The sequence below is a fragment of the Vulpes lagopus genome, chromosome 16 (genome assembly GCF_018345385.1).
Source record: "Vulpes lagopus strain Blue_001 chromosome 16, ASM1834538v1, whole genome shotgun sequence".
Taxonomy (NCBI): Eukaryota; Metazoa; Chordata; class Mammalia; order Carnivora; family Canidae; genus Vulpes; species Vulpes lagopus.
Window position 1 is genome coordinate 30,260,995 of NC_054839.1, and position 27,741 is coordinate 30,288,735.

The following is a 27,741-nucleotide window of genomic DNA, read 5'->3' on the forward strand; positions in this document are numbered from 1 at the left end:
TCAAAGACTGCTGAGAGCAGGTAAGTGAGATCCTATGAAATGTGGTGCCTAGTACAGGTAGTAGGCCCCATAATAGGTAGCCAAAATTGTATTTTAAAATCCAGATGAGGAACGTGTATGTTTACTTTAAAAATATTTGGCTCTGTTCCTGACACATATGACTAGAGTACTAAAATATAACTGAATAACTTACAATGTTATTATCAGACCTATAAAAATTATTTCTTGAGTTCAATGACATGTATGGTGATGGTACAGAAAGAACCTGTCATTTTGTTCCTGTCTTAAGAAAAAAAATCAATTCACATAAGACCAGTAGTGACCCATAAAACTCTCAATGTGATCTAGTGCTCAGTTGTGTTTATTGGTCTTAAAAGAAAAGAGATAGATCTGAGTGAGACTTAGAATACCAGCGTATCTCCTTTGACTACCTTTCACTTTATTGCCTTTCCCAGATGCTATGTTTTTGTTGTTGTTGTTGTTGTTGTTGTTGTTGTTTTGTTTTGTTTTTACAAATTGAAGGTTTGTGGCAACCCTGCATTAAGCAAATCTACTGGCACCATTTTTCTAATGGTGTTTGCTTACTTCTTGTCTCCCTGTCAATTTTGGCCATTCTTGCAATATTTCAAACTTTTTCATTATTATTACATTTGAATTGCTGCAATCTCACAATAAAATTTTATCAAGTGAAGAGTTGTTTCTTATAGACGACCAAAGAAAGTGGCTTCTTGAGAAGGAAACTACTCCTGGTGAAGATGCGGTGAAGATTGTTGAAATGATAATAAAGGATTTAGAATATTCCATAAATTTAGTTGACAAAGCAGCAGTATGGCTTAAGAGAATTGACTCCAATTTTGAAGAAAGTTCTACTGTGGGTGAAATGTTATCAAACAGCATCACATGCTATTGAGAAATCATTCATGAAAGGAAGAGTCGATTGATGTGGCAAACTTTATCATTATATTATTTTTAAAAATTGCCTCAGCCGCCCCAGCTGCTACCCTAATCAGTCTGCAGTTGTCAACATCTATACCAGCAAAAAGATTACTATTTGCTGAAAGGTCCAGTGACAACCAGCATTTTTTGCAATAAGATATTTTTAAATTAAGGTATATACACAGTTTCTTTATAAAACACTATTACACACTTAATAGACTACAGTATAGTGTAAATATAATTTTTATATGCACTGGAAAAATAAAAAATTCATTTGATTTACTTTATTGGGGTATTTGCTTTATTGCAAGGGTCTGGAGTTGAACCTGCAACATCTCTGAGGTGTGCCTAGGCATCCAAGACTGGGTGCACAAAATTTGGATGCAGGTGGTGGTGAAGATGGGAGAAGGAAAGGGGACCTCATCTGCTGGGGCTCCATGTATGATGCATGAGGAGAAGTCTTGTATAAGAATGGCAAATCCCAAACAGCAAAATAGTCACACTCCAAATTCATCCATATGATTCCTTATTCAGATAACACTATATATATTTTTACTTAGCTATGAAGCAATTATATGTGACCTTATTTTTACCCAGACAGGGAGGATAAGTACCACATGCAAAATGGCCAGATTTGGAATTAGCACTCACAATCCTAGACCACATTTCTCATTCCTTTAGCCTAAACGCTTTCATTATGCTCTTTAGACCATATTTCACATTTAAAGTTCACCTTTTAAAATAGAAATTGACATGCTACTTCCACTTTCCCAGGAAGCATTGCATAGAAGACAAAAATCCAAGATTCTTGTCACATCTATGCTATTAATTGGCTGTGAAGCCAAGCATGAGCCCCGTCCTCTCCAGGTGATTTGCTATATGGAATGGTTTCTCCTGGGCTGAATGAGGATTTAGTTGAGTGGAGGACAGCAGAGTAATATCCAATGGACACTGCACAGTCTGAATCTGACCTCTTTTATTCAATCTTTGGGTAAAACTGCCAGTCTCCATTGTTTCTACCCCCTAAAAACTGTCAAGAATGGATAGGAAGAATTTATTTTATTGGTCTGCCTGATAAAGAAATACCACCTTGAATGTGAGTGGCAGCTTTCTGATGTTTCCTATGTCCCCTATACGGGTCAGGTTCCTCAACAGCATAAAAGCCCCTGGGATGGCCTGAGAAAACACTTCAGGACATAGCTGGAAGAAAGGAGAAAGGCAGCTACTAGAAGAAATGAAGAACTTATTTTAGTTCTCTCCTAGGGCATTGACAGGGCTTGAGAAGAAAGAATCATGCTCTTCTGGGTTGGGGGCGATGTGGACTTGAAATATGAGGCCAAATCAGAAACAGTAAAGAGCAGAGCAACGAATCAACCAGGTCCTACACACCACCAAGGACTACTTAATGGAAAGCAAAGTGTCCGTATTTAAAATGCAGGTTAGGGCAGCTCCGCTGGCTCAGCGGTTTAGCGCCGCCTGCAGCCCCGTGTGTGATCCTGGGGACCGAGGATCGAGTCCCGCGTCGGGCTCCCTGCATGGAGCCTGCTTCTCCTTCTGCCTGTGTCTCTGCCTCTCTCTCTCTCTCTCTCTCTCTCTCTCTCTCTCTGTCTCAAATAAATAAATAAATAAATCTTAAAAAAAAATAAAGCCTAGGTTAATTGGCTAAATACAGGGTTAATTGGCTAAATACAGGGTTAATCCCAGCGCGTCTCCCGGTGCGTGAAAACTTGCCCGTGGTTTAGGCTGGTCCTTTGAAGAACTCAGAACTCCGGCACCCAGCAGGCTCGGGGGACGCGTCCCTGGCCGGGGACTGTCCTCTCCAGCGGGCAGCGACCGGTGATGCTGTCCAGGCATGAGCCCAAGGAGAAAGGTTGCAGAGCAGTCGCAAGGCGCGGGAGGAGTCTGACGCTGATTGATGGGGAAGGGACGAATGAATAAAAGTATTTGTCTAGGAACAGCAGAGACCCCGACCGAGCAGGCTGCGGAGGCCACTCGGCCTGGCATTCCCTGGGCGTTTCGTCAGAGCCAGACCCGCCAGCCGCTGAAAGGAGGCGTGCTCGCCCCGGGAGCCGGGAGCCGGGGCTGGAGGCGAGCCGAGCGCTGAGCTTCCCGGGGAAGGAGGCAGGTCCCAGCTCATCGCTTTGCGCCTGGTGCTTCCCACTCGCGAGGTAAACACTCCGGTTTGGTGTTGAGTTAAAATCAGTGATTGAACCCCGTCCTGGAGCCTCAGCTTGGGTTAGCAGTTTGGGGATATATTTTTTAAGTCTAGTTAAAACAAGAAAAAGAAAAAAAAAAGACGTAGAGAATCCAATGAACTAAAATGAGGTTGGAGTAAAGAAAGAGAGCGCAGGGGAGCTGGAAGCCACTTAGAGGGGACAGACGCTTCCGAGTCAATGCTGACGCCCCCCCCAGGTCGGACGAGTGGGGAAGTCGAGTCCGAGTCAGCCCGCGCGCTCCGGCGGCGCCCGGGCCATCCAAGGGCGCGCGGCTGGGGAGGGAGGGGCGGCTTTCACTCGCCGGGAGGAGCCGCGGCCAGACACCGGGAATCCGCCCTCCCTGCGGGAGCAGAATGAAGGGCCTGGCCCCTGCCCTCGGCCTCTAGGTGCCTTGATTCCCCAGTTCCCACGCGTCCTGAGCCAGAACGTGCGGGCTCCCCGGCGGCGCACCGACACCACGGAACTCGGAGCTCTGCCCTGGACACCCATCCTACTCTCCCTTCCAGGATGCCCCGCCCCACTGCGAGTCACTAATCCCCCGGGGGGACGCAAGGGAGAAAAAGCCCAGGGAAAGCCGGATCGGGAAGGGCCGTGGACGGGCACAGCAGGGTCACGCGCGCCAGCCCAGCCCCGGCGCGCAGACTGAGGTCCACTCGTCCGCGGGTAGCAGCGGCGCGGCTGCGCTCTGCGCGAGCGGCTTGCAGGGGCGTGGCTGGGGGAGCTGACCCGAGCCTCCTGTCTTCTCTTCCCTTGCTGGTCTCCAGACTCCAAGCCGCAGAGCGGCCACCCGACGGCCACCGGAGCAGGCAGCAGCATGAAGCCTCTGCAGAGCTGGTGCCGACGCGCGCTGGTGGCGCTGATCCTCGCCTGCAGTGGGGCGGGGGTCCAGGGAGAAGAGAGAGGATTCCCGCCGGCCAGGGCCACTGTGCCACTTTGGGGGCCCGGAGAGATCACGACGCCTCCCACTGAGGCTTCCTGGCCCAAGGGTCCCAACGCCAGCGTGCCGTGGTCTTCTGCACCTCCGCAGATGCCTAAGGGAGGGAGAACAGCCAGGGGCCCGCCACGCACCCTCACCCCTCCCCCCTGCGAAAAATCCATCGAGATCAAGGAGACTTTCAAGTATATCAACACGGTGGTGTCCTGCCTAGTGTTCGTGCTGGGCATCATCGGAAACTCCACACTGCTGAGAATCATTTACAAGAACAAGTGCATGCGAAACGGCCCTAATATCTTGATAGCCAGCCTGGCTCTGGGAGACCTGCTGCACATCATCATTGACATCCCCATCACTGTCTACAAGGTAAAGGGTTCCTATTGACGGGAGGGTGCCTAGTTAGGAGGAGGGAGATGGGAGAGCCTTTGGGGACGCTTACTCAAGAAGATCCATCGCCTCCTAAAATCAGTGAACATTGGACATAAATTCCCTACTGGTCTTCAGTAACCTTAGGCTAAGCCTGGAACAAGTGTAGTCCCCAGACCAGCAGGATCAGCATCGCTGGGGAACTTGTTAGAAATGATATTTTATGGCCCCACCTCTGACCTACTGATTCAGGAACTCTAGGATGGAGTGCAGTAGCTTATATTTTAACAAGCCCATCATGGGATGGCAAAGCTTGAGAACCACTGGTCCTGAAGTATCTAGTCCCTAAGATACTAGTCCCCAGCTCACTGGGTCCATTCTCTCTGCAAAAATGTGGTCCGTGAATTGGCAGGATTGGTATCATCAGAGAGCCTGTTAGAACTGCAAGTGCAGCCTGAGCTTACAGAAGCAGAATCTGCATCTTAAGATACCCAGGTGATTCACATGCACATTAACCTTAGGGAGCATTTTTGTGGAGAGTCCTGAAAGTAGAGGGGCTGGAATGGGTTTTTAGGAAACAAATGGGCTATAAGAAATAGATACAGACTAGTGAGTACCCCAACACAATTCATCTGCTATTTATGACTCTAATGTACCTGCTCTTTATTGCATGTTTACAGTTGGCCAACCTCTGAAATGGATGCATTACTTCCCTTTACTGCTTTTGACAATCCGCAAGTAGATATTTCTCCGTTTTACAGAAGATTGATAAGATGTTCAGGTCTCACAGTTAGTAAGAGATGGAAGTGGGAATCAGGCCCAAATCTGTCAGGTGCAGGTTGCAAGTTGTACCCCCATGGATTACCTTGTGAGCAAATCAAAGAGCTCTGGATTCGAAGTCTCTAAGGATTTTGGTAGCTAACATTATTTTGATTATCATGGCATCGGAGGAAACAGGCATGGAGAGTGAGGGCAGGACATAAACCCCCACGCTATTTGACTCCAGGTTGCTTTGGTACTCTAGACACATCCCAACATCTCTGGGCCTCAGTTTCCTCAACCTTACAATGAGGTGGCTAGTGTCCGCTTAATGGGGCTTTATGTTGCTAAGAAAAATAGCCTAAGTGAAAGAGCCAGAGATTTTTAAAGGCCTGTGGAAATTATGTAAAGCTCTGCTTACCCATCATGATCAGCAATAGAAAGTCACACAGAAGAACAGAACCAAAGTGGAAAGGAATGGGAATGGGCTTTGAAAATTTGCCTAAAACTAGTCCAGGGCCCAGTACAAAGGGAAAACATGTCATGGAGGGCTAGAAAAACATTGTAGGGGATGTTTTGATCTTTGTGGCAGAAGGAGTCACCGTAACACATACCCTTAAATCTTAATCCAAATAGCCATTCTTTAAGGGAATTTTCACAATTTCCGAAGTTTGAAATAGGATTCAGATTAAGGCTCTAGAAGGAAACACTCCCACAAATGGGGAATAAATAGAAGAAATCCTGAAATCCTGCAGGGCAACTGGTTCTTATGAAGTCTGAGTGTTTCCTGGGAGAGCCACAGTCTGCAATAGGTACTTTAAATGCAGTCACACTTCTTTTGGAGCCAGAAGAGGCACTAACTTCTTTAAGAGTCCCACAGACCAAGTCACACCATTCCAATTTGGCAAAGGGTTTCAATTCATCAAAACTAACTCCAGAAACTTAGAGTAAGGTGTTGAGAAATTTTTAAATAAATGAAATCAGAGACTTCTGAAAAGGGAGATTACAATCTAGGTTTGCTAGACTTGCAGAGAATTTTGTGAAAGGTCTCTTTGGGGAGGTCTTAAAAAACCCAGCATGTCCATCTCAACAAGGGACCTTCCTAAGTCAGCCAGCAGCTGAAGTGGATGGAAGGTGGGGTTGAGGGCATTACCCTTCAGATAGGTTGCCTCTAGGCCAGACGAAAGCTCTTCCAGGACCACCTTACTTTCTCTGGCCAGATGATTACACTTGATCAACCAGAGAAAATCTGGCTCCCCAGGGGGCACACAGCTTTTACTTTCATTTCAATTTTCTTTATGATATCCCTAGGAAATTACATCACTTTGCCTGAAGCCATTCAGTCTATTAAAGCTGTATTTTTACCTCTAAAGTAAACAGACTAATGAGTCATTACAAATCAGGCCATCTAGTCCTCTATGTGGGTTATAAACAAATCCATCTCAAAAAGTAAGGTCCCATTGCCAGGTTTGCCAACATGGAATCCTACATGGGGGCTTTTGGTTTATTTTCATAGCGTGCATAAGTATGTGTCACTTGCAGGATAATATAATAATAATGGATGCCATCCATTATACACAGGTCCTTGATTATTTCACTAAATCACTGCGAGAAACCCTATGGAGGAGATATTGTTGTCATCCTTGTGTTATGAGAAAGCTACATGTTGGAGAGGTGAAGAAGTAACTTGCCCAATGTCACACCACAGAACAGCAATGAAATTAGGGCTCGAATGCATCCACCTGGCCCTAGAACCTGCAGTACCCTCTGCCCCTCTGCACTGAGTGAGCTCACACCTAGCACGCTTTTCTGTCACATGGAGCACTGTTAGAACATTGAGTGCACTGTCAGAACTACATGATAAACTAACACACGTTAGGATATACTTGGCAAATGTTTTCAGTCCTAATTTGAGTCATCTGAAGTTTTCTATCTCCAGAAATCCCCTTCAGATATTCTACAGTATATAATATGGATAATATCACTGTTTGTTATTCTAGAGGCTTTATTTACCAAAACAGCCCACTCAGACTAGTTATTTATTCCCCTAAATAATTGTGATAACATACAAGTAAGTCTTTAAAAATGCATTTAGAATTTCAGCATAGTCAGATATTATACTTAATGCGAAGTAATTTAAGTGAGTTATGAGTGCCATTTTTTAAAGATTTTATTTATTTATTTATGAGAGAGAGAGAGAGAGAGAGAGAGGCAGAGACACAGGCAGAGAGAGAAGCAGGCTCCATGAAGGGACCCTGATGCGGGGCTCGATCGTGGGTCTCCAGGATCAGGCCCTGGGCTGAAGGTGGCACTAAACTGCTGAGCCACCCGGGCTGCCCTATGAGTACCATTTCAATTTATCCTAAAGTGGGAGACTTGAATCTCTAAACTAGGGATTTCTGATTTTGTTTTTGCGGGGTATTACAATTCTCTTTTAAAATCCAGTTAGTTATATTTATTAAATAAAATTTATATATATATATTATAGTTAATATGGCACATTAGTTTTCTATGTCTATAAATAAAACAAATTTTCATTCTTATTTATACACACACACAACATAAAACATCCACAATTTCTGGAGGGTTCATAGAACCCACCCCAGCCCATCTGTTGGCATACCCAAGGGACCAGAAACATCAACGTGAGTCTATTACATTAATCTGGAGTTCAGTAAACCCAGTGTTCAAAAAAAGTTGGAAAAGCTCAAAATGTCACAGTCCTTGATACTACCTTAGAACAGGACAGAACTTCATAGGGAGATGCTACTGTGAGATGCCGACAAACCTCAGCATATAGATCTGTTCTACCTTAATTCCCTCAAGGAACTGGGTTTCTGGAAAGTTCCAGCTAAAGTCAATCCTCTCACCAGGTCTCTTGTGTCAGAGAGGAAACCCTATGACAAAGGCCAGAGAGGTATTGTAGGACACCCAGCAATGGAAAGCTGTTGAAGTGCTTCACATATTCACCTAAATATGCTGAAAAGAAGAGTCTGGCTTACCCTTCTCAGCAGTACATGCTAGGGCTCTAACATGCTACGTCTCATAAGGCCATCCAGATGAAAATGAAAAATGCAGTCATCCAAAGAGGATATCTTAAAGTATATATGTATATTTATATATGTGTGTGAACACATATATGTGAACATATATACATATATAAATGGACAGGTGAATAGTATTTGACACAATGCCTAGCACATAGTAAGCAAAGAATAAATGTTATTAGAATGTGTGTGTGTGTGTGTGTGTGTGTAAAGAAGAATGAAAATTTGGGGTTTTTTTTTCAGTTTTTGCCATTATAAACATGGCTACAAAGAATATATTCATACCAATGGCTTTGCACATATGTGTGACTATATCTGAAGGGTAAATTTCTAAACTAGAACTACTTAATCAAAGGATATATGCATTTGTGATTTTGATAGATATCTCTATATTGTGTCCCAAAGTTATTATTGTACTCTTAGTTTAAATCACTATTTTATGTAATATCTCCATACAGATACACTTGTGTTAATGTCTGTCTAATATACATATGGCTCACCATGCCAACATTCATTCACATGATCTATATACATACCTGAACCAAAAGCCATTATTTATATGTATCTGATGTGAGAATGAATCTCTTCTTATTCATGAGCTAATCGTGCCCTACCTGTATAGACTGCAATGAATGGGGTAACTACCTACATGTCTATTGCCTATGAGAACCTATCTGACTACTAGATATGACTGACTAATAGCACTGATATCAAAATCGTCAAAGCTGTGTGAAAAGCAAAAAAGTTGAGTGTACTTTTGGATGCTGTGAAGATTTTATGTTGTTATTGGTTGGCTGGTTGGTTAGCTGGTTTGCCTTGGTTTGGTTTAGCAGTAATATGTAACAAAGCTTTGTTGCAATTTGAAATTAAAATTTACTTCTTTTAACTTCTCGAGCAATTAAAAATTCTTAGGCAAATAATAAGTTCTTAAATTATCTCTAGATTTCATTTAACAATTTCACTCTGTGCTATATTTGCATGGATAACTGAGTTAATACAGTTAATTCTCAAACATAACTTCCTTCATGTGTAAGCAAATTGCATTTGCAAATAAACCTGCTTATGAACCATAGGAACATTAGTTTGATAAGGATCCACGTATAATCAGATGTCCAGTGGTGGTGGAGTGTCACTGGATGACTTTGCTATTAAGATTCTGTAGGCTACTGTTAGAGGCAAAGAGCCTGTCTTCCTAGCGCTAAGAGGCAAAATTGCTGATCTTTAATGTTTAACTAGGTAAAGTAGGGTACACCTAACATTTAAATGCTGGCACATAAAAATGTGGAATTGCTTCACTGAATCCACAAATAAGTTTTGAGTGAAGTCACCTTGTCAGGTATCAGATACTTTTTCTGCTTGTGACACACTGTATTCCTGAACAAATTTACTTTTCTCACTTCTAGTCTTAGACCACCTCTAGTAGTTAACAAGTTTGTGTGTAATTGACTAGTTTCATAGTTAGATGTCAAAGTCAATAAAACATGGTCAAATTTAACTTTTGGAATTACAATTTTCTGGCCAGTAAATGGACATTTATGCACATAGAGCAATACAAGAAGTAAAAGTATTTTTGGATGGGGAGTCTAATTTCTTCCAAGATAAAAACACTCTTCCCATCTCCAGTAAAGTAACTGAGATATTTTACTGAAATTTTAGTAATATTTAAAGATGTTCTAGTAACACAAGTTATTTGAAACCAAAACAGAACCTAGGTACTTTAAGATTCATTTACTTAAAGCAGAAAAATTTTAAGGGGCCCCAATTAAACACATTAAACACATTTTTATTCACTTTTAAAAATATTAATAAAGAGTTAGACTATTAGCTCTGAATGACCTAGAATCAGCTAGCAGATAAAACTAATAACCCAACATCCCACCTAACATAGTGCCTGCAATAGTCCCTAACAAACAGATACTTTTTTGACAAAAGATTTTATACATAAAATGTAAGGACAGTGGACTTTTCTAATTATAGTTTTTATAACTGTTCAGATGAAAAAAGGAGGAAGTTTGCTTCTCTTCTTATATGAGGACATTCATTAGTCATACTTAAATAATAGGTCAGTAGCATAATTCACATAACCCAGAAACTCAAGATTCATATTCCCAATTCATTGTTCCACACATGGATTCCTGTGACAAAATGGCTGTCAAACTCTTGGCCTTGGGCAATGAAAGTTCCTTAAGTTAACTCTCTTCTTATATTTGCCTTTGATCTGCCACTTGGTCACTCCATAAATCCAAGCCTCTTAAAATATCAAGGCAATGTTTCTTTCAATATGGGAAGGCTTCTCTATCAAAGGCTTTATATCTTTTCTTTGCTCACTTTAAATGAGTCGGTCAAGATTGAAGACATTTGCATAGCTACACAAGAGGATGACAGAGCCAAAACCCTGTTGCAAGGCCGAGAAGACGTGTTCTTTATTTCTCAAAGAAAAACCATATAAGGTTATCTCTGTGTGGCTAATATGCTATAGTTGATTATTTTTAGAGAAACATGCCAAATGCTAATAAATGATTAAGTGCTTTAAAAGGTGTTGACAGATAAAGCCTGAGATGAAATAAGATTCAAAATGTAATTTATGATGTGAAACATTCTCTTTCAAGACTTTGCAGAGTTAAGACAAGGTTGGTTATGCTTGGGAAATAGCCGAGTGTGGTGTATTGAGTATAACTTAGCCAACAACTTCTCTCATTTTAGACTTCTGTTCTTCCCAGTCATTTATTTTAGAGATTGATTATTTCTCTTTCCCTACGGACCCTCTGGTGAAAATGTAAATGGACAAGAACACAGCCAAAGTGTGGTGGTAGAAGAGAGAGAAAAAGGCTCATGCTTGAATCAGAAATTTATTAACAAAGTGGACTGACACATTTCTCAGCAGTTCTCTGTCCCGAAGACTCACAGCCACACTCCTGCCTCCTGCCTTGCATCCATCCTTTCTCTATTTCTTTCCTCATTAGTTCCATTGTAGTTTCCAGAAGGGGTGAAAACTATTCTCTGGATGTTTACATTGTACGTATATCTTCTTCCCCCTCACTCAGTATTTTCAAATTATTTTAGATTCCATAGTAATCAAATGTCTTCTCATTGTAGCTTGATTCCATAGTAATCAAATGTCTTCTCATTGTAGCTTACCAGTGTCCCCTAAGATAGTGTCTGGATAGAATTAGATTTATATAAGGTGTGAAATGATTTACTAAGGTTTGTGGACTTCACAAAGTTTGTAAGTCTCTTTTGGAGCCATGAGACCAAGTTGTAATTCTTGTTTCTTCAGGTGTCACAGTGATCTTAGAAGATACAGTTCAGAGAAGTAAATCTACTAATATGCTATGTTTGGAAAGAGTATTTCTTAATGCTCTTTGTAGAATTCTTCAGAATATGTAATGTGTTTTTAAGCACAAACTGTGTGTAGTTTTCATGTTCAGATAATAGGTGAGTAGCATCTATATATTGACCTGTTTCAGACTTGGAAATAGATTTCATTGTAACACTAATAAGAAAATATATTTAAGGTGAACTTAACTTTCTCCCAAGACATTTATTTTTTTTTTCTTGCTTCATTTGGAGATTTTGTTTCAAGAAACTTAATCCATCTTCATGTAGTCATTATTCTATTTCAGCAAGTCATAGCAGTGTTTCCAGAACATGGAAAACCCTCTGTTTTGCGGGTGCACATGCAACAGATTGCTAGAGACAGAGCTTCTGTCTTACACGGGGCAGCGTTCACATTGTAGTCTGGTTAAGTGTGACCCCTGGGGAATTCTGACCCACATATTTCTAAACCACATGACCTATTAGTAATTAAATGCATTTTGATGGATGCAGGATGGAACTTATAATTGATATTTGTCCCTAAGGGCATGGGTACAATGTATGTCAAAAAAATATTTTCTATGTACGTTATCAGCAGCTTATTTTAAATTCTGTCCCTATATGTGATTAAAAAAAGAAATAGGAATCCTTCAATGAGGGTACTCTGTCTTTAAAATGCCAGTTCAAATGCAGAAAAACTTATCTGCTACAGGAAACAGAGATAACCCAGAAGAATATACCTTTTCCCAAAGTTATGAAATCCAACTGCTCCATTCTTACCTCTTTTGACTCTCACTGCAAAAACATCTCTATAATACCAGTTGTTTGAAAGAAATGTTCACAGTTCATCACAGCAATTTGGCAAAGTAACCTCAGTTATTTTTGTTAATATGTTTCTCACTCTGCTTCTGAAACGATCATCTCCTACACCATCTCCATTCTTAGGGCATCCTTCTCCACCAAATTTACAGCTAAAGCTCCTCATAGGATCCCACGAGATAGTGAGAAACAGTAGGTTCTGTTTTATGCCTGTCATTTCCCTGGCAGCTTTGCGTCAGAGAGGATAGAGAGGAATTATTGCTTTTCACCTTTTCTACCCTGCTTGGAAGGCAGAACTCCAAAAAGAGAAGAATGAACCATCACCATCAACCCTTCAGGGCCCTGGCTTCGTGTGTCAGGAAGACCTGATCTGGAAGGAGGAAGGAAGAGCATGGACTAGAGGATAAAAAACAAAAACAAACAAACAAACAAACAAAAACCACGAAAAGTGCATAGCCATCTCAGTTTTCTAAAGAACTTGTTTCAAATATGAGAACTGAAAGTTCATGACAAAAATTTTATCACAAGATTTCTCCCTTACGATCACACTCATTCTTCTCATCCCTCCACACATTCATTCACTGTTAATCAGCAAGCTTTAAGTGAGTGATCACTGCATGCCAGGCACTATGCTGGACATTATAAATGTTGTAGAATATTTTAAAACAAACAGTTAAAGCTCAGTATATACTCTTAATTTAAAAAATAGCAAAAGAAAATAGCACATGTGCTTAATGAGGCAATTGAATACTTGTTAATGCAAGACGGTTAATTTTTTTTTTAAGACGGTTAAATTTTTAATTTCCTAACTTTATGGGGCTTGATTCCTTTGGGCATTAACAGTGGTATGTACTAACAGGATTTTTTTCCATTTAATTTCTCAAGAATGTAATTTTTAATTAAAAAGAGAAATGAGAAATGTAAATCCCCCAGTTGGAGAGATTTTGTAGGACTCGATAATACTTACAAAGAAATAATATTTATTTCCTGTTCACATGATTTATCCTTTTAAAAACTGAGGAAAAAACTATAATATAAAAATCATTTTTTATGTAACATAAAAATAATGTATTTGGATCCTATTGCCTTTTTTCTTTCTCAAACACCTATTTCCAACGTAAAGTTATGATGTCATGGTCATCCCTGAGTAGAAACCTTATAATCCGTATGATCACATCTTTTTTCAATCTAGTTGAAAGTAAGTCTAGTTGACTTACTCGTGTTTAGTCATACAAAAGAAATGTTCTAGGGAAGAACAGTAGGGGAAAGGGATCAGCACTAGCATGGGTTCTCATTTGTCAAATGGACACCACATTGCTATAGGACAAAACAATAACAAAAGCTCTTCGTTGGATGAGCCATCGCAATGTGCAAACCAGTAACAGTTACTGAGGTTATTTTCTAACTGGCTCACATTTAATAAATGGTAGGTAATATATATTCAAACAATTTTAAGCAAGATCTAAAAATTTAATTCATATGACATCTCATCTAGAAACAGTACAGAACTCTAACAATGACTTTGCAGTTAGAGAGACTTGTTTAATTGCATGCTTGATTTGTCTTCGGTATTCAGATCTTGCCCTTAGGTTATCTAATAATGGGATACAATCCAAAGGGAAAAAAAACTAAACATAAGGAATAAATAAGAATGTGTTATTGCTGGGCTTCAAGTGAAAATTGCTTCCTCTTGCAATAAAGGGCATCAATTTCCACTATAAAGAGGAGAGCTATCTTATTGGACTTCAACTTAGGTGTTGGATGTCATGATTTTTGCCGACAAAGAGTGAAATAATTAATTGCTAGTTATCATAAAATCTCTAAGAACATTCTTTCAGCAAAATGTAAAGAAGGCATCTTGGTTGAGAGTGATTTTTGTTTTTTTGTTTTGTTTTTGTTTTTAATTTTTATTTATTTATGTATGATAGTCACAGAGAGAGAGAGAGGCAGAGACACAGGCAGAAGGAGAAGCGGGCTCCATGCACCGGGAGCCCGATGTGGGATTCGATCCTGGGTCTCCAGGATCGCGCCCTGGGCCAAAGGCAGGCGCTAAACCGCTGCGCCACCCAGGGATCCCTGATTTTTGTTTTTAAACATAAGTCGGTTTTCCCTCACCACTACGAAGGTTTTTGTTTATCTGTTAAACAAAGAGTTGATGTCTTTGCATTTTAAATAAACTCCTAGCACTAAATTGTGGGAGACTTCCTGGAAGTTGTTAAGACTAGAAGAGCAAGGGTAGTGGGCCTGTTTTCTGTGGCTGGGTGTCTGGCTGCTCAGCGTCTCCACAAAGCCTTGTAATTGAAGAGAGGCAGGGGTTACCAAAGTCACCCTTTTCATTACAAAATAATAGAAGTGGCAGCTGGTACTTTGTCCCTCATCTTTTGCGGCCTCTCAGGACCAACAAATTTAAGGTCTGAACTGAAACCCTGAAAAGTTGAAAGCTGATGAAGGTTAATACTCCCTACTTTGCAATTCCTTTTGCTTTGGAAGCATAGATTAGAAATTGTAATCCCTCACTTATGATTAGATTTTTTACTATCTCTGTGTTGAACTTGAAGAGAATGGTTACAATTTTCAGTTTGTGTTTCCCTGTCCCCTGTGATAACTTGGGTCAGAGGTTGGGCTGCAGGCCTCCCAATGGTATGAAGAGCAGTCATCCAATTTCTAGGCTGAGCCAAAAACAATAGTAACCTCAAAACAGGCCCTGGTTTAGTGCAGAGCCCATTTCCATTGGCCAGACTTCTTTTCCTTCTGTGACCTGGACACTCGTTCATCCTGATTCATCCAATGGATGTACCTGTGCGAAACTAATATTTGCATTTGGGGATATAGTTTGAGATAGTAAGATATTTGAAAATATCCTGTTTTTTGGATAGTACTCTAATAAAATAGCTAGGTGATTAGGAGAAATTTTATTCTACATCAAGATATTTTACCACTGTTTGACACATAGCTATGGGTTTATAAATACTAATGTTTAATGCCAAACCATTTTTTTTCTATGGTCAGTTTCTCCTAAACACTATATAGACTCTAGAATCAGACTGGGAGTTCAAATGTGGATCTGTTCCTTAAGTGAGCAATAAACCAAGGTACAAGGACAAGGAGCCATATGAGTAAAAAACCAAGTAAACCAAGGCCAACCAAGTATATTACTTGTCTAAGGAGGAAAAGCAAATAACCTTGAAACTTAGTGGCTTGAAACAATCAGCATTAATTATCTCATATTTTGTTGTGGTCTAGAATTCAGGAACCAGAGTGGGTAGTTCTGGCTCAGATGCTCTCTCTTTTAGGATGCAGTCAAGATATTTCCCAAGGGCTACAATTTTCTGAAGATTTGCCTAAAGCTGGAGGATTCTCTCATTCATACACCTGGGACATTGGTGCCAGTCATTTCCAAGAGGGCTCAGTTCCTCACCGTGGTGGCTTATCCATAGAGATGCTTGAGTGCCCTCCCAACATGGCAGCTGGTCTCCCTGAGAATAAGTGACCACCAGGCAGCAAGGAGAAAGGAACATGCCTTTTGTGAACTAGTCTCAGACATCACACCTCAGCCCTTTCACCATATTCTGTTCACTAAAAGCAAATTATTAAAGCCAACCCACATCCAAGAAAAGAGAAATGAGGCTTCACTTTTTGAAAGGAGGAGTAGGAAAGAATTGTGGATGTATTGAAAACCAACATCTCATATTAATAGACTTTTAAGTGCCTCAGGTGCCTAAGTGCCTCTTATCTATAAAATGAGCATCAGTAATACTATCTCATAGGATTTCTTTGGAGATTTCATGGGCATTGTATGTGTAAAGTCCTTAGAGTAATGCCTAACCCATCATAAGTGCCAGAGACATGTTAGTTTTGCTTTGTTTTTTTTTTTTTTTTTCCAATCCATCTAAGGACGATCAGAATTATTAGAAAGAATATTGTCTGGATAATTCAGAACAAGCTGGTCTGGTAGAGTCCTTGGAACTGGTTGTAATCTTTTTATTCTTATGTTTCCAAGGGCAACTGACAGTTGTTTTAAAGTATCTAGAGTTCACAGTTGGTTCAGATCTGAGGTATCCTGAGTCTTCCCCATTTCAGTAAATGCCTCCACCATTCACATGACAAACCTCTTAAGAGTTGCCTGACTCCACATATCTTATATCCAACCCAAAACAAGTCCTTCTGGCTCTACTTTCAAAATGTATTTCATCTACAACCCATTCTATTCGGCCCCAGGTCACCACAGGATCAAACTCACCACAATCTCTCATCAAAGCTTCCTTTCCTGACCCCACACTCTATTCTCCATTGAGCAGCCACAGTGATCTTTTTAAAAACAAAAATAAGACCATGCCATTTCCCTGTTTAAAAAGTTGCAATTTCCTCAGAAAATTATTCCAGCTCCTCCCTCTAAAACTTCATCTCCTAGACACTTGGCCTGGATCACTCCATTATAGCTTTGATAGTTTGTTCGTGTCCTTTCAGCTCACTAAGCTTATTTATTTATTTTTACCCCAGGATCTTTGTACTTGCTCTTTCCTCTGCGTAGAATGCTCTTTACATAGTTCACTTTCTTATTATAGTCAGGTCCCTTACTCACATATTGCCTCTTCAGAAAGACCTCATTAAGAAGCCTATCAGGAAATTATTCCAATCCCCCATACTCTGTCCGTATGATGACAATACCTGTGTGACACCATATTAAATATTTATGTTTTTTAAATCTATTTCCTTCCCTAGACTGTAAGCTTTATGAGAGCAGGAAGTTTTCCTTTTTCGTTGATATGCACCCTGTACTCAGAATGGTGTCTGGCACATATTGAATGCTCAATAAATGCTAACTGGATGAATGAATGAGAATTTTGAGTCAACTGATAAATACAGAAGTCACAAGCAGAGACTAATCTGACCCACAGATATATTTTTGTTACTATAGTATTATTGAGTGTATTTAAAAAAATATGAATTGACACCTTTTATAATTATGAGGTTTTATATAAAAATTCCAAATTTTTTAACTAAAATCAAGAGGTTTTTTTTTTTTAATTTGGGATTTCTTGTTAAAAATCATGTCAAGGTTTTTCGCAGCTTATCCTTTTAGATGGCATTTGTACTGCACCCTGCCACTCTCTATTATCTGACCAGCACCAATGACATTCCTATACCTGATTTTCTTTACCCCTCAGCGGGGCCCTGTAGATTTCCAGGACCCTAGATTAAGAATATCTATGGTAAGTTTGCCAATATCTGTCCTACATATAAATGTAACTTTTTATGTCTAACTTAGAAATGGAATGGGTCTCATGTTGGAGCACCAAATCATATTCATACTAGATACACATTTCAGCCTTTGGTGCTATTATGAAACAATCACCCAGTTTGACAAACTCCGTAAAGAACCCTCACTAGTGAAAGGACGGAAAGACTCAATTGTGTTTCAAAATAGTTTTCACTTTTGGAAGATTATTCTTTAAAACATTCTTTAAAAACATCAATTTGAGATATTTTTATTTTCAAAACCTCGTGAACACTCAATCCAGATGTTTACCTAAAGTGATTCATTAACCAGTGTAAGGCACACCCAGTTGTCCTAAGAAAGAAAATAACTGAGTTTAACAATAGATGGTTGCATAGTCTGAAGTCAGATGAAGAGAAATAAATGCATAATAGCAAGAACTCTGCCTTTTTGTTCATTGTAGAGGCAGTACCCATATATTTTAGGGGTTTGAATATTAAACATCTGCTACATAGCAGGAACTGTATAGGGCAGTTGCATGTCTCTAGGGATTCCAGAAAGCAAAAACCAAACAGAACAAACAAGTAAACATTGTAGTACATGCAATAACTGGTGATAAGTGCTATAGATTTAAGGAAAATGGAGTAGAGTAGGGTAAGAGAGATGGGAACCTGGCTGGCTACTGCACTAATAATGTGGTTAAAATAGGTCATGTTGAAAAGATTAGCTGTGAGCAAAACCTGAAAGAGGTAGGGGAGTTTGTGAAGTGGATATGTGGGGAAAGAGCCTCCCAAGATAAGGAGACATCTCGAGGAAAGCCCTGAGACAGGAGTGTGTCTGGTGCGTTCAAGGAGCAGTGAGTATTCCCACTGAGTTACTGGGCAGATGAATTGACTACAGTAAAGAATAAGTATACAAATGCACACCCTTTCCCTATAGAAGCAGTCTAGTCTCCCCAACTGAGGAATGCTTATCATCTGTTTTTAACATTTATCTCTATGTTTTGGTTTGGCCATGACCTGAGCATGTGAAACTCTACAACAATATAAGACATGTTTGCAGGGCAGCAGGTTCAGTTTTCTTTTTTTTCCTAAGATTTTGTTTATTCATTCATGAGAGACACACAGAAAGAGAGGCAGAGACACAGGCAGAGAGAGAAGCAGGCTCCCTGTAGGGAGCCCGATGCTGGACTCGATTCTGGGACCCCGGGATCGCGCCCTGAGCGCAAGGCAGACTCTCAACCACTGAGCCACCCAGGCTCACTGAATGTCCCCACATTCAGTTTTTTAAGGAGAACTTACAGAACTAGCCTCAGATGGCCCCATGGTGGAGATCCTGATCCTAAGCTGCTTGTATGCATAACAAATTCTCATGAACTGGCTGCGCTTTCATTATTCCCAACCACTCTCCCGATCCATATATTGAACACCAGTGCTTTTCAAAGGAGTAGTCCATGAGGAAAAGAATAAGAAATGATTATTGCTTATCTTACTCCATATATTAATTACCGTCCACTAAGTAATGCAGTTCAGAGGGCACTGTGTGAATATCTCCCTAACACACTCGTGTCTTCTCAATGCAGCTGCTTGCTGAGGACTGGCCCTTTGGAGTTGAGATGTGTAAGCTGGTGCCTTTCATACAGAAGGCCTCCGTGGGAATCACTGTGTTGAGTCTATGCGCTCTAAGTATCGACAGGTAAGAGCGTAAATTTAAGCCAAGTATATCCTGAACACTATACTAATGATTGCTATGTTACATAGAAAATAAACCATGTAATTCAGTAAAAGCAGGCTCTGCCAGCTTGACAGATAATTCTATTTTGTTCTTCAGATATCGAGCCGTTGCCTCTTGGAGTCGAATTAAAGGAATTGGGGTTCCAAAATGGACAGCAGTAGAAATTGTTTTAATTTGGGTGGTCTCCGTGGTTCTGGCTGTCCCTGAAGCCGTGGGTTTTGATATGATAACCATTGACTACAAAGGACGTTACCTGCGAATCTGCTTGCTTCATCCTACCCAGAAAACAGCCTTCATGCAGGTGAATTTTACCTTTTTATTTCCTTTCTGTTCTTGCCTTATAAATATTTAGCTACTTTCCCCCTGATCCTCTCTTCTTGGGAAGCTATTGATTTATGACTGTCCTTGGCATAAATCGAGAGTGTAAGCCCCAGGACTGTGGGGCTTGCAGTGACTAATGACCCACACTGCAGGAAGCTAGGTCACTACTTCTGCAAGAATTCCCTGGTGCTAGGGATACAGATAAACCAAGTTCACATGAGAGAATCGATCTGAATTTATATCTTTCCAACTCAACTCCCCCAGAAGGACTGACAACTACTACATATTCTGCATAAGACAACACAGCAGTCATCAGAGGGAGTAGGATGGTTCAGTGAATGATCAAGTAGAAGATGCCCTGATGTGGATGGATTCTGAATGGCAAGCCTGTCCTCTCTCTAAAGGGAAAGCTGTCATTACAAAGAATTTTCCATCTTGGCCATTTATTCAATAATATTGAATCAGGAAATGAGGGTGGGGGAATGGCAATGCTGGTATTTGGAGACAGATCTTAATTTAAGTATAAAAGACTCTTCCCAACAGAATGGGTCAAGAGGATTTAATGCACTTGGTCCAGGTGTTGCTGAGGATTATTTTCTATTTTACATATAAGAAGACCATATACAACTTTAGGGATTGCATATATCACGGTAATGAAAAGAATAAAGAGGGACGTGAATGTGAAATTGAGAATGAGGTTGCTGACTTCTTGTTTCTTATTAGTTAAAAGGAAAAGGTACTGCATAGATTACATAAATTGTGCCCCGATACAGATATATCTGGAGCAACAGTTTAAAAACAAAAAAGAACAGAAGTAGAGTAAGAGAAAAGACATAAGTCATAAGCAGCTTTGATTTTCCAATCGATAAATCTGATTTTTTAAAGATTTTATTTATTTATTTATTTATTTATTTATTTATTTATTTATTTATTTGAGGGGGTATGAGTGGGAGAAAGAATGAGCAGCAGGGAGGGCCAGAGGGAAAAGCAGACTCCCTGCTGAGCAGGGAGCCTAATGCAGAACTCCATCCCAGGACCCCAGGATCATGACCCGAGCCAAAGGCAGACACAACTAACTGAGCCACCCAGGGGCCCTCAATAAGTTAGATTTTTACATTTCTTAGCAAAATGATTTATATAGACATTCCCACATCAATTTTTTCTGGAAAACAGACTTGTTAAACAGTGAAAGCTTCCTTAAATACTAGGATGTCTTTACATATTCAGATGTGGTATTTCAAATGAAGACTACCTTAAAGATAATTTGTTTATGTAAAGGCAAAAATATTTGAGAAACCCAATATCTTTAATTTTGCCCAACTGCTTAAATTTTTGTGCATAATTACAACATACTGCCTTAGAGAATTGAAATGCTCTTGAGGGGAAGTTTGTTTCTTTTAGTATAAGTATTTAATTACTTCAGTAGATGTGGCCTGAAAGATTCTATATAGTGTTTGTGAAATGGATCTACTTTAGAAAATAATTATTCCTTGATGAGTATTTTTTTTTACTTTTGCATTTAGTATATAGATTTTTTTCTACAGGGGAATGTTAATCTTATAATACTCTCTTTTCCATAGTTTTACAAGACAGCTAAAGATTGGTGGCTATTTAGTTTCTATTTCTGCTTGCCATTGGCCATCACTGCCTTTTTTTATACCCTGATGACCTGTGAAATGTTGAGAAAGAAGAGTGGCATGCAGATTGCTTTAAATGACCACTTAAAGCAGGTAAGAGAACAGAACTATGTGCTGACTCATGATTATAGTGATGATTATGAATAAAAAATTTATTATGATGATAAACTGAAATTATCATACACTAGAGCATATTTCCTTTTTCTTGCTTCTGGTATTTTTGAAGAGACAAAGAATATTTTTTTATATCATCAAGCTAGAGATATTCTATTCTACATAATCTAAAAGGGTCTAGAAAAAGCCATTACTTTAAAAATGAATTTGTAGTCATTTTAGTTCTAATTCATATTAACTATTCAATTTAAAGCTCGGTGTTCTGGATTTTTACAAATACCACTGACTTTTTGTAAACAATATTAAGTGTTCTATTTGGGAAGAGAGAACGTTGTGATTATCTGAACCATCTATTTAGTTTCTGACTATGGTTTTATTTCAGAGACGGGAAGTGGCCAAAACAGTCTTTTGCCTGGTCCTTGTCTTTGCCCTGTGCTGGCTTCCCCTTCACCTCAGCAGGATTTTGAAGCTCACTCTTTATGATCAGAATGATCCTAATAGATGTGAACTTTTGAGGTAAGAAAGGTAAAACAGAGTTTTGTAGGTAACTGCCATTCAGAAGTTTTTTTCATTGATCCCTTTCATAGGCAGAGAGAGAGTAGCATTTTGCTAGTCTTTAGGGAGCAAGGAGTCAAGATTCTCATTTTTCATCTTCACCCCTATTGTAGAAAAAGGAATAAAGGCGCCTTATGAGAACACTGGGAATGGAGAGCCAGAGCTGTCAAAATGTTGAGTGGGTACCACAATTGGAAATATCAGCTCCAATTCTCCTTTGCACCTCACAAAGTCTTTTCTCAGCCAGCCTCAGCACTTCCAGATGAGATTTTATTGTAAAAGAGAGAATTGGGCATGGGCAGAAGGGCATAATGACAGAGAGAGAGAGAGAGACAGACAGACAGAGAGGGGGAGAGAGAGAGGTCATCATTAGCAAAGACCAGTGATAAAGTCAAAAATTATGGATATGGGTAATTTTTTTCTTCACAAAAACTCAAAAGTTTGCAAGAATACATACTTACAGCAATGTATTGTTCACAGACATATTTTGGGTGGTTTTTTGCAGCTTTTTGTTGGTGTTGGATTATATCGGCATCAATATGGCCTCCCTGAATTCCTGCATTAATCCTATAGCTCTGTATTTGGTGAGCAAAAGATTCAAAAACTGCTTTAAGGTAGGAGTATTTCAAAATAAAAAGCTCTTTTTGGCCTAGCATCAAATATAACCTTTCCAAACTATTCATATTTCTATTTAAAGAGATTTCGTAAATTGTTTTATAGTTTTCCCTTGCATTACACCATGGATGATTTTTTTAAATATGATTTCTGCTCATAAATTACTATACTTAATTTCTGCCTGTAAATCCTCATCAACTACTCTCTACTGCCTCAACCAATCAGTTGTATTCATAGGAATGCTCAGAAAATTAACAAAAAGTACATGCATTGATGTTTGACAAATATCAGATGATAAAATAAGAGCTAATGTCTTAAATTCCTTGTCCACTCGTAAATTCATGGATTGCAGGGCAGAAGAGAATGGTCATCAAGATCAACTCCCTCATTTTATAGAACAGAAAACAATGCACCTCTCACTTTCTTATACATATAGATTCTTAGAAAGTAAACAGTATGAACAAAGTTTTGGGTTTTAAAAAATCCAAGAAAAAGAAATTGGATGAAGGAAACAGACATTTCTATATTGTATAAGCTTACTGTGTGACAATAACAAAAAGGCACATGAGCATGACATGTGGCTGACAAAAGCCGGCAATGTAATATCATTGATGTGGGAAGATGTTTATGACACTGTCAAGTGAGAAACAGCAGACTATGGAATAGTACGTATAGTACAGTTCTATTAAAATAAATTGTACATACACTTCTATAAACATGAACATATACAGTCATGCGTATGTGTGTGTATAATATTTCTATTTGCATAGGGAAAATGTCTTGATTTATGTATTTATCAAATATTATGAGATTTTCTCAAGTAATCAAGAGTAAATATCAAGAATTGAGTGGTTTTCTTTAAATTTAATGACAAGATGAATTTTAATGATATACATTTTTTTCTCTATATTTGCTTGTTTAAAAAATTATCATATACAACTTATGTAATTATATATTGTTAAAGGGAAAAATAAGAGAGCATGGAAAGAAAGTGGCCGAGAACTCCTGATCATGCCAAGAAAGTCAGAACCCTAGAGCGTAGCACAGTCATCACAGTGTAACTGATGTGAATGTGTAACGAGTTATTTTGCTTTGTACAGTCATGCTTATGCTGCTGGTGCCAGTCATTTGAAGAAAAACAGTCCTTGGAGGAAAAGCAGTCATGCTTAAAGTTCAAAGCTAATGATCACGGATATGACAACTTCCGTTCCAGTAATAAATACAGCTCATCTTAAAAGAAAGAATATCCACTTAATTCCATTTTCTTTATTCTGGAGAGAAGTCATTAAAAGAATGAGGCATTTGCCAAAACGAAACAACGGTGTGCTCACAAAAAACAATGTAAAAATGTAAGAGTGATTATTTTCTTAATACTCAGTGACACATGACATTCTGTGAGCTGTTTACAGGACGAGAAGAAAAGCAGTGATAATTAAGAAAGCTTCATCATGAAAGCACTTAATTTTTTATAATCAGCACTTCAGTGTAGCTCTTGAAAACTTCCAGTACATTCATGCACCACTTATATTTAAGCTGAGCTCACTCTGAATTCCTATTAAAGAGATTTATTTTTTAAATTAATGTGAATCTGATATAAAGGAAAATTGTGTCACTGTAAAATGGAATTTTTAAATAAAGTTTAAATTACTCAATTTAATTTTCTTTTAAATCTTTCAAAAGAACTTTCTTATTCATGGTATCACACCATTGGTTGGAGTATAATGTGAAAGCAGTTTAGCTGGTGTATTTTTGTGACATTACAAACATATTTAAGGGACCAGGAGGTAGGATCAGAAAGAGAGAATGAGGTTTTTGAAAACCATTAACCTTTCTTCCTTCAGATAAGATCAAATGTCACAAAGGGAAAGAGAGAGCAGACGCTATCCCAAAAGACCACTTTGAAATCTCCCATTCATGTATGTACTCAGCAAAGAAAGCGTTACCTACAATTTTTTTAGGATTATTAAAACATTCTTTTTCTTTCCCTATTGTAGTTCAAACTCTATTTGTTTAGTTTTGTTCTCTGTAAATACTTAGCTACAACATACGATGTGCAGTTGATTAAACAAAGGGCTGGCCCCAGCGTTCATACCTTTAGGATGGAGAGATGCCAGCAATGCCATCAGGGACAGGATGCGCTGTGCCTGGAGCCATGACCATGTGACCCAGGAGAAAGCAGCCTCCTCTCCCACAGGCAGTGGTTCAAATGGTCTCTGGCATAGGTATAATATGATAATTACAGTACTAGTTTTTAAAATCACCCAGATTAATCAATTTAACAGCTACCTGTAAAGCTTATTACTAATTTTTGTATTATTTTGTAAATAACTGATTAAAAAAAAAAACAAAAAGTTCTCAATGTGGTGCTTTTTTGCCACGTACAGCCAAAACTGCTTTTTGGGACTGTAAGAACTCTTTGTGCATTCTTGCCTAATTCTTTCATCCCCACAGCAAAGTGCCTTAAGTTAACTTGGGATGATATGTGTGTGAAAATATGTCCCAGAGAGAACGGAAGAGAGAGGAAATGAGGTGGGGTGGGAGGAAACCCGTGGGGACACAGTCCCATTCTTAGCCTGACGTTCGTCATTGCCCCATCACATCAATGCAAAAGGTCCTGATTCTGTTCCAGCAAAACACAGTGCAATGTTCTCAGAGTGACTTCAGGAATAAATTGGGCCCAAGAGCTTTAACTCTGTCTTAAAATATAACAGAGTTTCTACTTTTTTTTTTCCTTTAAGTAACCCTGGGCCACATGTTGGAAATGAACTAGCAGTGTCAGTCTCTGCCAGCATCTAATGTGATAATACAATAAACCAAAACCCAACAGTGTGGCCACAAAGAAAGGACAATAATTGATTCACATGCCACATGGATTCTATTTACAGATCACTCATGGTCTTATTAGTTTCTTCCCAATCATTTTTACAGATACTTGTCAACGCAAAAGACATTTCAGGCTTTGGATTTTAAATAAACTTTGGGAGACTAATATCTTCACAGTTTGTTAATATATTTTTTGTCCTACTTGAGTTTTAGCTCTTTTTTATTACCATGTACTAAGTTTTGGTTCTTCCTCTTCATATATGTTCCAGGACCCTGTCCTTCTCCATATTAGACTGTGGTCTATAATCATCTTGCCAAATTTTGAAACTGCACACAAAGAGTATATATGTGTACTATTTATAATGAAATTGCATTCCATAGCTTTCCTGAAAATGTTTGATTTCAAAATTTTAACATACTGATAAAAGTTACTAAGAAACAAACATGATTTCCTGACATAATTAAAACTGATATGGCCAAAGGGATACAGTTGATAGCAAAACTTGGGTATACTGTAGTGAACTTTATAAAATTGTAATATAAGCATGTAAAATAATTATATATTTTGTTTTTCTGAAGTCACTTCAAGTGGTAACTACTGTAGTTGCTGATTCCTTATTATGTAAACAAAATCAATAAAATCTTAAATTGTTTTAAAAAAAGACCAACTTATTTTTTACTGTACAATGATTTATTAAGTACTAATTGATTAAATGTTTAAAGGTAATACAAATGTTATAGGTAGACATTATTTATGTTAAGCATTATAATAACCAAGGAAGTGTAAAAGTTGTTACATTAAAATGCCAGGTTTCTGGCCTTCAGGCTTCATTGTCCTTATTGTTCTTGTTGTGTTTTATTGTTGTGAGTAACCAGATATACAAACAGACATTCAATTTTTCAAGATTGATTATCTGGATGATAGTTTCCAATGGTCTCTCCTGTCTACCTATCTCTGCATTTCACTGGTTAATCATTATTGTACCAAAGGTCAAAGGCGAAAAGTTGAAATGAGAGTTTGGGATTACTCACTTCATCTCACAAGCTTTTTTTGAGTGTTTGCTATGTGCAAGGTAGGACAAAATTAATAAAATACAAGTTTCCTATTTGATAGGAGACAAAATAATAACAAAATCTTAATACAAAGCAAAATGAAATGAGCACCAAATAACCATATACTGACTACTCTCAAGGTTCATGTGTTATGTTTCTGAGCACTTAATCCCTTTCTTTTTCTGACAGAAATAGCAAAAAATTAGCATTTACTCTTTTCTCATATAATATATTAAACCCAGTCTAATGTTCCAGAGGTTTCTATGAGTGACCCCTCACCTTTGCTGGATTTCAGCTGCCTTATATCAGCTGCACATTTGAGATATAGGAGTTCAGAATTCCAGGGGCTCTTTGAAAAGTACAGGAAGGGTTAGCATAGGCAGTACCCTCTGCAGGCCACTGACAAGATCCTCTCTTCTCTTCAACAGTTAGTTGTCAAGTTACAATAATAATAGTGCACACACATTTCATTATCATAAAAGTAGGCAGAATAAATATAATTTAGATTCTGGGAAGAAAACCAAATTTTGTGGTGGTCCTAAGAAGGAAATGTCCAGAAACCCAAATAACATAGAGGCCAAGCTTATGAAGAGCAATAATTCTGGATGACTTGCTTTTAGCCATTGGCCTCAAAGTGACAACATGAAATAATCAACAGATTGAATGAATATACCCAAACTGGGAAATCTCACTGGACACTTCCAGGATTCAACGTTCACACGAGCACAAGGACCCCATCAGGAAGGCAGCGTGTGTAATGGAAAAGAAATCAAAAAAGAAAAAAAAAAGAAAGAAGGAAGGAAGGAAGGAAGGAAGGAAGGAAGGAAGGAAGGAAGGAGAAAGAGAGAAAGAAAGAAAGAAGAAAGAAAGAAAGAAAGAAAGAAAGAAAGAAAGAAAGAAAGAAAGAAGAAAGAAAGAAAGAGAAAGAAAAAAGAAAAAGAAGAAAGGAAGAAGGATTAGGATATCCTTGATTATTTGGGTGATATAATCAACCTCAAACAAGTCAGTGAACATCTCAGAGCCTCAATATAATTATCTCAGGTTAAAATTACTATAATTACTACATAATATTACAAAGATATTAATATCCCTAGCTTAATTCTTATATCAAATCAACAAATTTCTAGTGTACTTATCAGAGTACCCTCTAAAATATAGGCATATACAAATGAAGAAGACATAATCCCTGTCTTCTAGAAATCTGATGGGTGACATAGACAAATAAACAAAGCAGCCAATACGTTATAGGTACTGGTATAGAGACATATATGGTAAGAAT

General features: G+C 38.8%; 1 protein-coding gene across 2 annotated transcripts; it reads left to right on the forward strand.

The window, feature by feature from the left end:
• Positions 1-2,753: 2,753 nt before the first annotated feature.
• On the forward strand, positions 2,754-26,240 carry EDNRB (endothelin receptor type B). Of its 2 annotated transcripts, XM_041731177.1 has the most exons (8): positions 2,754-3,104; positions 3,917-4,452; positions 19,193-19,305; positions 19,441-19,645; positions 21,246-21,395; positions 21,799-21,932; positions 22,477-22,585; positions 23,687-26,240. In XM_041731177.1, the coding sequence occupies exons 2-8, from the start codon at positions 3,967-3,969 to the stop codon at positions 23,819-23,821; spliced, it is 1,332 nt and encodes a 443-aa protein (XP_041587111.1). In that variant the 5' UTR covers positions 2,754-3,104; positions 3,917-3,966; the 3' UTR covers positions 23,822-26,240. The 2 variants fall into 2 exon arrangements, with proteins under 2 accessions (XP_041587111.1, XP_041587110.1); XM_041731176.1 differs by lacking the exon at positions 2,754-3,104 and having other exon boundaries at positions 3,267-4,452.
• The last annotated feature ends 1,501 nt before the right edge of the window (positions 26,241-27,741 follow it).

Coding starts and splice junctions, on each gene's coding strand:
- EDNRB (XM_041731177.1), top strand. CDS start 3,967: ATGAAGCCTCTGCAGAGCTGGTGCCGACGCGCGCTGGTGGCGCTGATC. Junction 21,396..21,798: donor TAAATGACCACTTAAAGCAG/GTAAGAGAACAG, acceptor GTTTTATTTCAG/AGACGGGAAGTGGCCAAAAC. Junction 22,586..23,686: donor GATTCAAAAACTGCTTTAAG/GTAGGAGTATTT, acceptor TGCTTTGTACAG/TCATGCTTATGCTGCTGGTG.